This window comes from Platichthys flesus, chromosome 22 (genome assembly GCF_949316205.1).
Source record: "Platichthys flesus chromosome 22, fPlaFle2.1, whole genome shotgun sequence".
In the NCBI taxonomy this organism is placed as follows: domain Eukaryota; kingdom Metazoa; phylum Chordata; class Actinopteri; order Pleuronectiformes; family Pleuronectidae; genus Platichthys; species Platichthys flesus.
In genome coordinates, this window is record NC_084966.1 from 5113301 (window position 1) to 5129590 (window position 16290).

General features: G+C 43.3%; 1 protein-coding gene across 2 annotated transcripts; it reads left to right on the forward strand.

The window, feature by feature from the left end:
* Nucleotides 1-1210: 1210 nt before the first annotated feature.
* On the forward strand, nt 1211-15462 carry LOC133933397 (radixin-like). 2 transcript variants are annotated; one of them, XM_062380488.1, is made up of 15 exons: nt 1211-1391; nt 2800-2893; nt 8039-8122; nt 8505-8600; nt 9255-9377; nt 9534-9685; nt 9937-10020; nt 10226-10372; nt 10975-11071; nt 11169-11332; nt 11584-11714; nt 11896-12056; nt 12189-12281; nt 12500-12736; nt 12916-15462. In XM_062380488.1, exons 2-15 carry the CDS (start codon nt 2882-2884, stop codon nt 13078-13080), a joined length of 1746 nt encoding a protein of 581 aa, XP_062236472.1. In that variant the 5' UTR covers nt 1211-1391; nt 2800-2881; the 3' UTR covers nt 13081-15462. The 2 variants fall into 2 exon arrangements, with proteins under 2 accessions (XP_062236472.1, XP_062236473.1); XM_062380489.1 differs by lacking the exon at nt 1211-1391 and adding an exon at nt 1481-1897.
* The last annotated feature ends 828 nt before the right edge of the window (nt 15463-16290 follow it).

Sequence of the window (16290 nt, forward strand, 5' to 3'; positions counted from 1 at the left end):
GGGAGGGCAACAAACCAATTTGTAGTTTCTGAAAAAACAACTATTGAGGCAAATGATGAAATAAAGGAGACCAGGCACTCCTGCATACCTCATTATCCATGGCTATTAATTAAAGAAGAGTCGTGCAGTTATAGTTTGTCGATATGTAATCTTTAAACAGCCAAATTGTATACGAGGTTCGTTGTGCTAGCGCCTCCATGGTTCTGTGACCCACAGAGCTGCGCTGCCTCCATGCGTCCTGTTGGGATATTACCTTAATACAACTTTGAGTCGACAGTTGATGGTTCACTTTTATTTCGCAAAATCGAATCGTGACTTAATGATCACCAGCTAATGTGAGGCCTTACCTGCACGTCCTCCAAAACCAAAGCAGCGTTCACCTCCGCGCAAAAAAGTAGACCCGTACAGGTCCTGCTGCTTCCTCCTCCTCCTCCTCCTCCTCTTCTTCTTCATGCTGTTGGAGGTAAGAAATAAATTTACGTTATTGTTGGAAGTTGTTCTGTATGAGCTGAACTATGTATTTGCCCGTAACACCATTTCCTCATCAATTATGGGCTGGATTGAAAGTTTACGTCAATTGAGAGCTTAATGGCTCCTCTGGGAAACCAGTGGAAGAGCCATGGCGACATCTAGTGGGAACATTAGTTAGTACAAGAAGAAATGTCCAATCTAAGAATGAGAAGCTGAACTATTTATCCCAAATAATTATGTTGAATTAAAGAATATAAAGACATTTTTACATTAACTAAATTAAATGCATGTGGATCTCTGTATGTGTTTTGTGGATTTTGTGAATGGCTTGTTTGAAAGGTGCTATATAAATAAAGTTTTGACTGATTGTTATTGAACATCTCCCTCATCGGCTGCGTCGAGCTGACTGGAGAAAGGGGTGAAATGACTGGAAACAAGCAAAATTTAACCCAACAATATTTCAATAGATTATAATGGAGATTATGGTCTTCAGCATTAAATATGATAGCCGCTTAAATAACATGTTGTCTATTTACCTATATGTGCACGTTCTTATGAGACTGATTTTGCAGTGTATTATTATATTTGTACTTCTTTCCCTTATAGCAATACTTTTAATATTGCTATGTTTGTGTTGTGATATTGCTGGAGTTCAAATGGGCGCAAATTTTCGAAGTGCTTCCGGGAGGCCTTTACTATTAAAGCCAACACCGGAAGTGGCGTCGTGTCATTTCCGCGCGCTTCACAGTGGCACCCCAAATCGCCTTATGGTTGTTCGGGACTCGAACGATTCGCTCGCAGCTCAAAAAACACAGAAACACGGGATCGTCCACAGGTCGTTTTCACCGTGGACGTTTTGCTCTCATCCGAGGACAGCCGGGCTTCCACATCCATTCTAAGAACCAGTCCGTCTCCCCCCGGTGAGTTGCCTCTCCCTAAATAAAAAAAAACACACACAGCTTCTCAACTTTGATGCAATAGCGGATATCCTCGTGTTCGATCCCCTTCTTCGCATCTCCCCTCGACACTGCCCACGCGCTACAGTCTCGGGACACGTCTTTTTTTGCGTGTTTCTTCCCTGTTTATTCTGCGGGGTAAAATTGCGTTTGAATTGGCCCAAACGTGCGGGAGAGAATGTGCGTTAAAACTTCACACGTCGTAGCGAGGGAGCAGCTGTAGCTAGCTCGTCCCGTTACATAGACTACACCCACTATCTCTAAATCAGCCCTGTTCTATGGGCCACTGTTCACTTTGGGTTGGGATGGTCGTGTAGGTGGAGGAATACATTTTTCACACGTTTATTTTTAATAATTTCCGTCGTGCAAACGTTTTTTTTTTGTTTGTTTTTCTTTACGACAGTGACACGTATTTACCACCGTTTCATTTAAATAGTTGTCAAATTGTAACGGAAGTGAACTCTCGGCGGGTAAGTGGGCGAAGCTAATTGCTGGAAGCTACAAGTGTCTCCAGCTGGTTTACCGTCATTTCTTCTTTAAAGCCGCTATAATGACTATGTTATACAGTCTACTAACTTCATTTCACTCTGTGATGATTAATGTTCACTGTCTCACCTCCAGCTGTCGAAATGGATCGAGTCCTCTTTTGATTTTTAACAATATTTAGGTTTCTCTCCAAACCAAACAAAATTGGATTGCCCTTCAAAATAAAGATAGGAAACAACTTCCTGTTAATGTATGCTATGTTGCCTAAATAGGAAATATCGTATGCAGCATTAAAAATTTAAGCTTTAAATTTGTATTACATGAAAGAGGGACAGTGGGTGTCAGTCTCAAGATACGGATATTTGGACCAGGTTACTAAAACGATAATAATAATTATTGAAATACAATATTCATCAATAGCTGTGTCACAAAATCAAATATGTATTGCTTCATTTGCTATGAGATATTTACAGGTGATCTGTGACATGACACTGTACAATCAAATTTCCACTCAACTTAAACTCTTTACCTGAATCGTTTCAAACTCCTATAACTGTTCAACACAGGTCATTGCAAAACTATTTCAGACTTGTGTGAATGTTTAGGGATCTGTAACTCGTAGTTTTCATAAGAATTAGGAACAGGGTTCATTTTATTTTGCTGTTAAGCTTACTTGACTTCCTCTTTTCGTTCTATATCCTCTCTCCTGAAACTATAGTTATTTTTCATTTTCAACTCAATGCATTGTATAGCCAGGGTTTAACTGACGGATTCTTTCTTAAAACATTTCAGAAAGGAATAAACAGGAAATACTAGTAGATAATATTGTTTCACAAACGTATACTGTGTTCCTAATGGGGAAAAAACATGTCTGTTTCTCTTTCAGGCCGTGAGATACAAGTGTTCCTGTCGTCCAGTGACAGATTCTTCCTCTAAGTCAACGGGTGTAAGGGGGCGAGGAAATAAAGATGCCGAAACCGGTAAGAAACTGAAAGCTAGATGAGAACTGGTTATTTTATCATGCTGTGTCTTTAAAGAGATAAACAGGCACATGAGCTGCTCAGGGAGAGAAGTCCGGGATAAAACACTTTAGTTAGACACTTTCCAGTATAATTGACTCAGATTGTTTAGTGTAAAAAGTCTTAACAATCTTCAAGCTCCGGATGTCTGATATGAATCAGAAACATGAAAGTTGCTAGTGTGTTCCTGCTCAGTCTGCTTGTACAATCTGACTCCTCAGAACTGCTCTCTTGTCGTAACGGTAGGCGTGCACTGCCGCCCCAAGGCTACATTTGAGCGTTGGGTGGAGTGGCAGTTTCATACCCATGGCTGCTCCCACTCCACGTACTCCTCTTCCAAGTAAACAACAGCCAGAGTGTGAAGTGTACTGCCTGGCCCACAGGCTGTGCAACTGCAACACTGCTGCCATTGTTGCTTAAAGGGTGGAGAGAATGCCAGAGAGAGTCCTGGGATGTGAACAACGCCAATACAAGACCGATTTTAAGCAGTAGCTTCATGGTTGTCTGATTTCCCGAAGTTGTCATGCTGCTTTTTTCATCATGGTTCTGGTTATACTGTTTGATTCACAGCTAGTTTTCTCTTTTCAAAGTGTTGGGTTGTCCAGCCCATGTGTTACTCTGCACAAACTAAATATGATACAGCTCCTCTTCGCATTTGGCATTCTTAGTTTACCAGCTCAGGGTCAAGTTGCTGTAGCTTACATCAGTACATTTCAGAGGAACTGGGAACAACAGGCTTCAGGCTTCTCCACAAATGGAGCGCATCGCCTGTCTAGTTCTATAGGTGCTGGGTTTATGGATGTGGGTGTGGAGGGACAGCCAAGCAAAGCCAATGATGTCCTCCACTTCCCCCTTTTGTCTCTTGAGTCATCAGGGGACCGTCCCAAAAAGACAGCTTGTACAGCGGAGTGCTGGCCTCTCTGCGTAGAGGGACATGTCTGTCACAGACAATAACTGACAGAGAAAGTACAGTCTGTGGCAGGGAAGCACTGACATAATAAACAGAGGAAGGACAGCAGGGCTGATCAGACGTGACCATCTCTGGGATCAGTGCCAGACCTCCAAATCTTTTGGAATAGTCTTCTAATGCCTCAGTTGGCACAGGAAACAGTCGTAGGTTTGAGTAGCACAAGTGTTTGTTGACGTAGCAGGGAGGCTACTGAATTATCAGAAACACTCACAACTGTATTGATAATGCATCAATAATTTAAAACATACAGCATTGTTTTCTAACCATGTTCTGTAACTGAGGAGAAGATGATTAGAGTGACACTCATAAGATGCAGCGTAGGAATGTTACACACTCTTCCATTTCATTCATAAGTTTAGTTCTACAGCAACTTGTAAAGAAAATGTTCCAGACTCTCTGACAACATACCATAGGGTTATTTTGTGTGGAGCCTTTCATAGTGAGAGCCGCCACTTAAAACCAATTGAACCAGTGCCCTGGAGGCGGCTTTGTTACTGTCGCACACTGCTGACTTTGACCTTGTTGGCTTAAAGAGTCTTTGTATACGTCCGTTGGTTTATACAACTTAAATTCAGAAATGGTTTTGTTCTGACTAAAAATGGTCATAAAATACAGTTTTTCATACCAAAGCTGCAACTGTGCTTCTCCCTGAGTGACACATGACTCCTTGGATGCCATTAGTGGTTAATCCAATGGGTTAATATATCAATGGATTTTTAATCAGTGGTGATTAATTGATGATGATTTAGATATCGGTGTCCCTATTTGAGGGCGTCAACATCAGTGTGCATAGAACGTAAACCTTCAAACAGTCGCAGTGTTTCTATGAATACAAATTATATTTGGAGTAATATGGAATAATGTGCTGTTTCTGTGTCTGTTGACATCATACCTCCCATTCCACTTGACCCCCAACCCCTTTGTTTGGTGCAGTGTGTGGGCTATGGAATTATGAGGTGACAGCACCCCACAGGAAGAGGGCCCACACAGGTTTCCTAGCCCGTGGCTGTTTTCCTGTTTGCAGGAGAGGAGGCCCCCTGTGTGTATCGGGGCCCAGTCTGTGTCAACATCCTGCCTCTATGCAAGCAAAGAAACAAGGTGAAGAGACAGGATTATCAGCAGACGACCGAAGGCCTGGAAGGGAAAGGAGATGTCGGGGAAGATGAGCGTAGGGATCAGGACAAATGGGAAGTTGACAAAGAGAAGAAAGGAAACTAGGGATTTGTTGTAGGGCTGAGGAGATACCCCGTGGTTTAGATGGAATGAAAATAGGGACATTTAGAGGAAGGTAGGAGCAGCAGAGTTGGTACAGAGCAACATGAAACTCTTGTTTGCCTCTTGTGTTTGACCCATCACCTAATTTACAATACAAAAGCTAGGTCCATAGTCAAGTAGGTATGTGAGACCCTCCTTTTCCCCTTTTTATTGCCCATCGAGTGTATCTTGTAAAATCTCTTGAAGTGTTTCAACAACAGGCTGCAAAACTTTCCAGTTTCCTAAAAGATGAGTTTGTGTCTGAAGCTTGTGGCGATTCCTCGTCTCCTCTCACTCCCCCTTTCATCCCCCCCTCCCTCAGAGGCCTGCCTCACCCTGCGGGGGGGTTAATCGGAGAGACAGACAGCTGCTCGGAGCCCAGCAGGACAGATTAGCAGCTCTACTGATTGAAGTGTGTGTGTGTGTGTTTCTCTCTCTTAAGGCCTCGCTCTGCAAAGCTTCTCTAAACAGCTTACAGGAACTAAACAGCTGCACATTTAACAAGGGGCCTGTCTGAGTGAGAACTCCTCTTCCCAACTGAAATGGAGAGGGGGATTTAGAAACGTGGCAAAATGACACTAAGAACGCAAAAATACAGGCAATTTAAATAACCCAGCCGCGGATTTTGACACAATTTGGAGTCTCTGTGATAAACATGCAAAAAGATGGTCAAAGTCGGGATAAAATGATCCAGAATAAAAAAAATGAATCGTTACTTCTACCCTTTAATATTTGTATCCTCTTGCAATTATGTATCTGCATCCTGATTCCCAATAAGCACTTCCTTGACACTTTCTGTCTTGCAACCCGTTAGTGTAGTGACTGGATGACCACTCGGTGTTGTGGCTGCAGGAGGTCAGTTTAAAAAAATGAAATCCGGCCATTCGGTTGTATTATGTGGATATCTGCAAGTTAAATGGTGGATAAGACAGTGGATCTGAATACAACATGATAACATATTAGTTTTTATGGTTTCCTTCTTGATTTAAGGAACTGTTGAGACACGTCATTTGAAATCATGACTCAAACTCTTTTGTATGACAGGGCCGCATTAAACACACTGAAGTTTGTGGGTAAAATGCATGCTTTGACCTGCTTGAGCAAACAAGAAACTTGTGAAATGTGTCTGCTTGTTTAACCTAATGATTTCAAAAGAGATCCTCCTAGGAATTGTCTTGTTGCCCAGTCAGTGTGTCTCTCGTCACCCGAGGGACAAATGTCACATAAGGACAGGCTTGCAAAAGTTGCTTCTTTGAGACTTCTCAGTTGTCAGTGTGTGATTAGCTGTCAGCGCCCCGGCATGTTGTTGTCGCTCTTCTCCTCCCCGTCTCTCTGCAGGAGAGAGGATTAACTAACCGTCTGGTCCACACAGGATTCCACCTCTCTCTGCGCTCTGGCTACGTTTTTGCCAGAGACGCGTACCCGCATGCAGCACAAAGGGCCGGTTCTTTCACAGCTGATGGCTGATGGCAGGCGGGCCCCACACAAACACAGGGCAAGATCCATTCAAGGCCGGTCACTTAGAAACCCCAGCTCAACACTCCACTCTCCATAACTGCTCCTGTATCAGGAAGTCAGTGAAGCAGCTTCTTTTTGAAACAAACACAACATACTAATTCATCTTCCAGTGAATCGTGGACAGGTTATTTTGCTGATGTGGCTTTTAAGTGTAGTTAGTTGGAGATGTTCCTGCAGGATGTCTACAGTGTGGAGAAAGTGCTGCAACTTTTCATGGCTAATTAATGAGAGTTAGACAGAGGCAGATACATTGTGGTGGGAGCTGTGTGGTGCGGGAGTCCAGCTATGTGCTGTATAGACACAAGTTCCATGGATTATTCATTGCCTGGGAAACGGAGAGATGAAGGCCGGAGAGACGGTGAAAAAAATAAGAGAGGCACTGAGAGAAATGCAAAGTTAGCGTTCCTGAGGTTTTGTGTTAAAGTGAAAAGGAAAGGCTCCGTCTGTGTCCCTTTTCCGTTCCCTTGATTTTTGCACGGTTGGCCCATCTACAGCAACCTCGCTGTAACTTAATCTCAAAAGTAAATCACCCGAGATCCTCTCTTGCTTCCTGTTGTGCACGCTTTTTGTTTCACTCTTTACTTTATTCTCTTTGCCTCTCATTTTCTCACCTTCATCTGAACCCTGCACGTTTCCTCCGTCTCTTCTCGAGTTTTTCACCACCAGCGAGGCGACATACGGCGACTGTGTGTAGGTAGTCGTGGGAGGAAGGATGTGAGATGCTTTGTAGGTCGGCCCCCTCTGCTCCGTGCCATGAGCCGCTGCTAGGCGCGCCGCCAGTGCTGCTAAACAGGGCACAGCCAATGCCTAAGTTTTATCTCCAGCTCCGCCCCAGCAGAGGCCCTGCAGTATAAGCTGCCTTGAGAGGTGGGGTTTGCTCTCCCTGGCAGTGCAGGATGGAAAATGAAAAGACGAGACCAGAGTTTTCAGTGGCTTCACTAAATTGGGTTGACACAAATTGAGAAATTGCGCAACAAACTGTCATTAATGTCTGTAAGAATTCTGTAATTTTCTGGAAGATTGTCGCTCGACCGAAAAACAGTTCATCCCATAACAGACAATCTCAGAAGGCACTCACTGTTTCTCATTTTTAATTATAGTTTGAGAAAGTACTTCTATGTATGAAAGGGAAGCAGACATATGTGACAAAAGTATGATTCTAATTTGTATTTATGGAAAAACAAGATTTTCCACCAAAAAACGCAGTTTACCAACAGTTGTTTGGTTAGCAAATTATATTCTTAATATATAGACTTTACAACTGACTTTAGAGTTGGGTGTCACTGCTCTAACTAATATTTGAAAGTTCAATCTTTGTATTCATAAGGAAACAAGTTGAACTTCTTGCTGTGTTTGTTTTCCAGATCAACGTCCGAGTCACCACCATGGATGCAGAGCTGGAGTTTGCCATCCAGCCCAACACCACAGGGAAGCAGCTCTTCGACCAGGTGTGCACAAGTAACACAACTGACTTCCTTTTTGATATCTGCAGAGTTTCATTTTCTGCACATCTCACTTTATCCTCACCCTACATCCATTAACTGACATACAGTGAATCAGAAGATTTACCCCAACAAGTTGTGCAAGTAGTTTTCCTGATGGGCATGTAATTGTCAGCCAGTTTTAGAAACTTTCACAGCAGTAGTACGTGACATGCTGCACTGTATTGATAAGATAAATATACTATTATATGAAAACACCCTATCGAGATAACCCCACCTCTGGGGCATGTCACCATCTTTCTATCCATTTCCTGTCTACACTGTGAACAGCTTTAAAATGACCCTTAAACAAGCTGTAGCAATGAATTTCCTTTTGTTTTGATCTCAGGTGGTGAAGACAGTGGGTCTGCGGGAGGTCTGGTTCTTCGGTCTACAGTATGTGGACAGTAAAGGCTACAGCACTTGGCTCAAACTCAATAAGAAGGCGAGTGTCACATCACATTAAAATAAACAGTTTGTAGCTGTTCTTTCTTCCTTCTTCCATCTCTCTGCCTCCTTCCAGGATCCAATCTTGATCTGTTTGTCAGTGTCTGTTTGGGATTTGTCTGGAAGTTGTGCTGTGGTTTGGAGCCTCGAATGTTCTCTTTCAACAGCCCTCCTCTCTCATTCAGGCCAACATACCCTCCGGCCTGAACATCTACTATTACAGTGTCTGTGTGTCTCCGAGGATGCTTGACAGAAAATTCCCCTCAAACTGTTTTCTGTGTCTCTGTCTGTCTGCGTGTGTACGTACAACTAACATATGTCAGACAACGCACATTACAGAAGTGTCTTGTGCTTGTTAAAGTTACTGAATGTACTTTTGTGATGGACTTTATCTCAAACAATGCAGTGTTTTTGAGGCAAATGCATTTCTTAAGCACAAAATGAGGTTATTAAACAATCTCAGCAGATAAGTCCTTCTCGAGTTTGGGACCTATACTGAAAAAACATGATAGTCTATAGTCAACACTAGGGCTCTATAATTATTATTTACAATCTGACGTGTTCATTCAACCTGGACACTGAGATGCAGCTGTGACACAAACATGATGTGATTGAGCGATGGATGCATAATGACACTGTTGTGGTTTTTTAGGTGACCCAGCAGGATGTGAAGAAGGAGAACCCCCTGCAGTTTAAGTTCAGAGCCAAGTTCTTCCCTGAGGATGTGTCGGAGGAGCTCATCCAGGAGATCACCCAGAGACTCTTCTTTCTTCAGGTAACAAACCACTGATCAAGTTTTCATCTAGATGTGGTGGATTGTCTAGAAAATGCTCTCCATCTACTGCTGTTTCGTGAAGATAAACAAGTGGTGGTGCTAGTTGAAAACTTGAAAACTATTAATAACTATTTTACGTCCTCCCCGTTCTTCCAGGTGAAGGAGGCAATCCTTAATGATGAGAACTATTGTCCCCCAGAGACGGCGGTGTTACTGGCATCATACGCCGTCCAGACCAAGTATGGAGACTACAACAAAGATGCCCACAAGCCTGGCTACCTTACCCATGACAGACTGCTGCCTCAGAGGTACAAACATCTCAGAAACCACTCTGAACATGAGTGACCAAACTACCACCTACATTGGGAGGTGTCCGCTCAGTTCCCACACACACACTCACACACAGACACACTACATCACACATACCCTGGAATGCGTCTCGTTCCCTGGAAGGATCTTGTATGATTTCCTTTGGAGGAAACAATTCTGTGCCGATCGACATTCCTTCGGGCGAAAGTCATTTCATTGTGGCTGTATGTGTGTTTGTGTTTGTGTGCAGAGTCCTGGAGCAACACAAGCTGACCAAGGAGCAGTGGGAGGACCGGATACAGACTTGGCATGAAGAACACAGAGGAATGCTCAGGTTTGTGTTAAATTGAGGGAGATGAAGAAAAATATATTTCTGTGTATATGTGTTTGAAACTTGTTATGCCATGTTAGGACGAGGAGTGTGTTGATATACCTTTGGATGTGATTGTATTTTTAAAATGTAAATTAATTTCTCTTTCACAGCTATGATAATATTTATAAAAGCCTAACTCATCAGCTTTGTGTTTCCTCTTCGTTAGAGAGGACTCGATGATGGAGTATCTTAAAATCGCCCAGGACCTGGAGATGTACGGCGTCAACTACTTTGAGATTAAAAACAAGAAGGGCACGCAGCTGTGGTTGGGCGTGGATGCTCTGGGCCTCAACATCTATGAGCATGAAGACAAGTAAGGCACAAAAACACACAGATCTGTCCGGTGTACTCACAAAATGCTCTATCATTCTGGAGAAATTCTGTGTTTGATATTAGCCTAAACATTGGGGGAGGACTAACAAGTGTTCAAAAGTCTAAAGGACGATATTTTTAGAAGTGAAAAATGAGGCTGAGGTGGAGAAAGGAACTGAAGAGTCTTTCCTGGTTAGATTTTGTTTCCGCTTTCGGAGAGGAAAGTATAGATATAATCAGAACTCTTGTAGCGTTTCCTCTCAATGTCTCTCTGCCTTGGCCTTCCTGTTTGTTATCTGGGGTCATCACAGCTGCCATCCTTTTCCCCTCGCCCAGGTGACAACAGAGACAAAAAATAGTTTTGGTTTCCGCTCTGTCATCAGAAGCCTGTTGCTTTCTGATCAGAGAACTACAGGTATCCTGTCAAATTTTGGCAGGAGAGGATATTTAGAGTTTCATCCACCTTCTGTTTCCTGTCATTCTTTCCAACTTCACTGATGCAACCTGAAAGATCCAGTCTGATAATTTCATGTTAGTCAGTTTGTCCATGCTGGGCACCATCTGCTGGCCAAGTTTTATAAAGCATGTTTGTTTTGTTTTCAGGTTGACACCAAAGATCGGTTTCCCCTGGAGCGAGATTCGAAACATCTCTTTCAACGACAAGAAGTTCGTCATCAAACCGATCGACAAGAAAGCGCCTGTGAGTGTGAAATTCATAAAAACTATCCTCAGAACATTTCCTGCTTTACGGTTAGTGTATATATATCTTTTGCTTCTCTCTTTTCTTACCAATGTAGGACTTTGTGTTTTACGCCCCGCGACTGCGCATCAACAAGCGAATCTTGGCGTTGTGTATGGGAAACCACGAGTTGTACATGAGGAGGAGAAAGCCCGACACCATCGAGGTGCAACAGATGAAGGCTCAAGCCCGGGAGGAGAAGCACCACAAACAAATGGAGAGGTACTGAAAACAGCATATACATATACTAGTCTTCTTAACTATTGAAAATCCATCAGACCAAGGTTTTAAGTGATGTAGCTACTGTTTACTCCAACTATGCTGCTTGTAGATATCAGTTATAATGCTTCTCCACCAGAGGACTGCCTTCCTCTTGTACACGCCTGCTCTGAGTATGTGGTAATTTTATGGCGTTAAATAAGTGCTTGCTTTTACATTCATTAATAAACTTCATTAATAAACTTTTTTTTCAGGGCCCAGCTGGAGAATGAGAAAAAGAAGCGAGAGCATGCGGAGAAAGAAAAGGAAAAGATAGAGCGTGAGAAAGATGAGCTCATGGAGCGGCTGAGACAGATTGAGGAGCAGACGATGAGAGCTCAGAAAGGTATTTGTTTTTCTTACTTATCGATCTGTTCACTTATCTGTGCTGCCTCCCGCTCTCCTCCTTCTGTCTATCCAATCAGAGCCTATCTCTTGGTCTGCAAGATCAGGTGTGTCTGTTGAACTGGAAATTTGGTTAAAGCCGTCCGTCTTTGTCTGAACTGTTTTTGTGTTTGATCCCACAGAGCTCGAGGAGCAGACTCGCCGGGCCCTGGAGCTGGAGCATGAGAGAAGGAGAGCAAGGGAGGAGGCGGAGAGGCTGGAGAGAGAGAGGACAATGGCCGAGGAGGCGAAGGGGGAGCTGGCCAAACAGGCCGCAGACCAGCTGAAGAACCAGGAGCAACTGGTGCGTGTTTGTTTGACTGATGCTTGGAGCAATTTTAGGCTGTGTACATTTTTGTGCGCACAAGCCTCTTTAATAGACAGTGAAGTCCATTCTTCTGCAGGCACTGACTGTTCGATGTATGTTTGATCCCAGGCTGCTGAACTGGCAGAATTCACAGCCAAGATCGCTCTCCTGGAAGACGCCAAGAGGAAGAAAGAAGATGAGGCCTCAGAATGGCAACACAAGGTAACGCACTCCTCTCCCCTCAATCCTGCAGGAGCAAACTTTGGCCTCATTGTTAAATCGTTCATCAAAATTGTGATTTACCTTTTAACCACTTGGAAATCTTCCAGTCTTATCGTCAATGTCAGTATATTTAAAGCATAACCAAACTAATGGAGTCAGGGCTGACCTCCTCCTCAGTTATTAAACGATGCAGTCCTCCTCCATGCTCCCTCTTGCAGGCTCTCTCAGCCCAGGACGACTTGGAGAAGACCAAGGAGGAGCTAAAGACGGCGATGACAATTATGCCGGCACCTCCAGGCAGCAATACTGAGAGCGAGCACGACGAGCAGGACGAGAACCACGCAGAGGCCAGTGCCGAGCTGTCCAACGAGGGCGTCAGCGAGATCGACCTCCGCAGCGAAGAGGCGCGCGTCACCGAAGCCCAGAAGAACGAGAGGGTGAAGCAGCAGCTGCAGGTGAGTGACGAGGGAAACGTTCAGAGGAATCTGAAAATAGCAGTTTTGTAGCAAAGAAGAAAAACACGTCAGGGAAAAGCTGATTCCTTAATTTAGATTGCTTTTTTATCCTGTCTTCTCTTTTACCCTCCTCTTCCTCATTAACCTTTTTATGTTTGGTCTTCTCTCCCATCACTCAGACATTAAGTTCAGAGTTGGCCCAGGCCAGAGACGAAACCAAGAAGACACAGAACGACGTGCTACACGCCGAGAATGTGAAAGCCGGCCGAGACAAATACAAAACGCTGCGCCAGATCCGATCGGGCAACACGAAGCAGCGCATCGACGAGTTTGAGTCCATGTGAGGACGGCGCCTCCCTCCCCTCTGCCCGCTTTCCCCTCAGGGGCACCTGTTCCCGAACCCCCCCCCCCCCCCCCCGGCGGCTGCTTGATTTTTCATGGACAACAGATGCTGCCGTCCCCTCGACGCCCTCAAGCAATATTGAGAAATGATCTTGTCAAACTTTGCCAAAGTCCTGTCCCACGTGTCCACTCTGAAAGTCTGTAAATCTCAGTGATCATCAAAGTGCAGAGGTGTGTATCTGTAATCCTTTAGCACAGGGGGAAAGGAGAAACTGTAAAACCAAAATGGAAGCGATTGGAAGTTTTCTTTTTATTTTGAACAAACAAAAAGGCCATAGAAAGCTACTTTATTTTGCCTCTCGACTTGTATGCAAAGCTTTAGTATGAATCCATATCTTCAGTTGTTTTTAAGTTCAAGTCCTCTGCTTTTTGTTTGACTCGTTTTATCGATGGCGCCCTTTGTTTTAGTTTGTCTGTCCAACACAATGAGGAGTTTGGGAATAAATGAGGTCATTCATGTTACGTCAGGTCACATTTCACATGCTAAATATGCTAATTCACTTAGCCCCTGTACGCTAAGCTGAGGTCTCTTCAATCTGTAGTTGTAATGTCTTATCAGTAGGTTTCTCTACAAAAACACTGCAGTATTTTAATAGGTTCATTTGAGGCTGAATAACATAACTTGAATAGAGATATTTTCCAATTTGGATCATTAATCCTTTTCGTTAATGAAATTGAAGTGAGTGGAGCCTCACGGGGAGAAGAGATGCCCGAACTGGTCGCATGAACGATTGTAGCAAAGGTAACAAAGGGAAAGTGTTTTTTCACATGCACAGGTGATAGGACCGCATGTACCGACCTTGTGCCACTGAGCTGTCTCCCTCGAGCTTACAAGTGTTACAGAGATAAGCTAATTGGTAGCCGTATGTCTGTTTGTGTGTGTGAGTGTGTGCGTGTGTTCCCTGGCCCATCTCAGTGTTTCATTCCCAGTCACCACAGCTGGTTTTCTCTGCCTACCAGCACACAGAGGATCCCAGGGAGTTTAACAGACCGACAGAACAGACAAGACGAGTGTGTGCTGCTCATGTCTGTCCGACGGTATGATTGTTAGTGTGTTTTGTTTGTGTGTGTGTGTGTGTCTATATATGAATGTGTAAAGGTGTGGAAGCTGAAGCCTGGCACTTCTCTGGCTGGGGAGCTTATGAAAACATCAGTCCTCGATCTCTACCTCAGTAATGTTAGTAGTGGTGACTGACAGTCAAACACTGAATGTGTGTCTGTGTGCGTGTGTGTGTCCAACCCCCCCTCTTTCCAAAACATAAGGTCATGATTTATTTTGGTTGCTGTTACATGCTTGGGCTAGTTTTGACAAAGTGTTATTAATTACATATGAAGCTATATTTACTCTGTGGTCTCTCCCTCCCTGTCAGATGTTTTTTATTCCTTCTCATTTTGCCTGAGAGGAAATCCCCCAAAACAATGAGGTAGGTGAATGAAATATTGTTGCAAGCATCAGACTGGGGATGGACTGTAAACAGATTTTCAGAGGTTATTTCACTGTCCCTGACTGGGACCTGTGAAGTGTGACTAGAACCGAGACATCGAAAAGAAGGCTGTCGTTTAAATTAATGAAAATGGCCTTAAGTGTCTGTTGGAACCTTTTCTTCTCTTTAACAATTCCCTCTTTTAAGACCTGAAATGAATTCTTGGAGCTAAAGAGGCCTGTGTTAGTTCCTCTTAATGTGAAGGGACCTAGCTATTGGGATTTATGCAAATCTCTCCAGAATGAAATGGGAGAATTTGGCCAATTTCTACCCCTGAAATCTTAAAAATTCCCATCTAACCCAATGTTAGTTTGTGGGCTGGCTAATACGTCCCAGGGTGCATTTGTTTTTCCATTTATTTTAATTAACAATATGAGAAATGTTTATTTGTTGTGCGATCACCTGACAGCTGGTGTAGTTTGACGTTTGTTTGTTTTTAAAATGAGTTTTAAAGCACTTGTATGAAACGGGACACTGAAACCTGCCTTTTGTGTTTAACTCCAGTGTCCATTGTTAGTGTTGTGTTTGCCATAGCAGGTTGGAAACAAAAAACAAAGACAAGGTCCTGCGCTTCCAGCTTATATTTTTGTATTCCCCTAAATCTGCAGCATGCATCGCTTCATTGGAGGGGAAAACACATGTTGACAAGCCCACACCCCCGAATGTTGTCCTCATTCCTGTCCCCTCCAATGAAGCCAGCGTCTGATGATGCCCCGTCCTGCCCCAAGCTGTCATATTGTGCCCCCCCCCCCTGCTCATGTTAGTGCTCTTTAAGATAGAAGGCAAAGATGAATTGCAGTTCACTCCATTGGTTCACAAATAAAAGTTTTAAATTTTGAACATTTGACTCATTTGGATTATTTCATATCATCGATGTTGCTGTAAAGTGTGTTTTGGGTTCTTTATTCCAAAAATCTGCTGTTTACTCCTAAAGTGTTTTAAGGAATATATTCTAATTTTTAAAAAAAAATGCCATTTAAAAAGCATAGTTAAATCTTATGACATTGAGAAATAAAATAAGAAGCCTTCAAGACAGAAGATGGTGATTAATTATTATTTCTGGTGATGGCAAGAAGTTTTGCATTTATTGTTATATTATAGTACGGAAGCCCTAAACGGACATGGATTATATTTCCTCCGTTTTCCTGTGATAACGAGTTAATTTCAGTCGTTATCTCGACAAGCCTTTAAAAAGCCTGTCATTATAGGAACTGTTTCATGCAGTGGAGCAGTGTCAAATGGGAAGTGTGGTCTTTTGATCCCACCTTGTGGCTAGAATAAGTAAGTGCAGCCAACCCATTATCTGGTGGCTGCTACTTTAAATATCAACACATTTATCAGATCTTCTGTTTGACTTGTCGCTGCAGATTTTTCATTGTTTACATGTAAAAGTAGGTTTTATTAGTTTTAATTTCTAAGACTATATATAGTATATGAGAACACACACACACAAATTACCAGTGGAGTTACTGGTTCATGTTGAAGTAAAGCGGCTCGGCGGCAGCTCGTAGTAAAAGTAAACACTTAACTCGAGCTGGGCTTCATGACGTCTCTCTTTAGGGCTTCATGACGTCTCTCTCTAGGGCTTCATTACATCTCTCTTCAGGGCTTCATGACGTCTCTCTCTAGGGCTCCATGACGTCTCTCTTCAGGGCTTCATGACGTCTC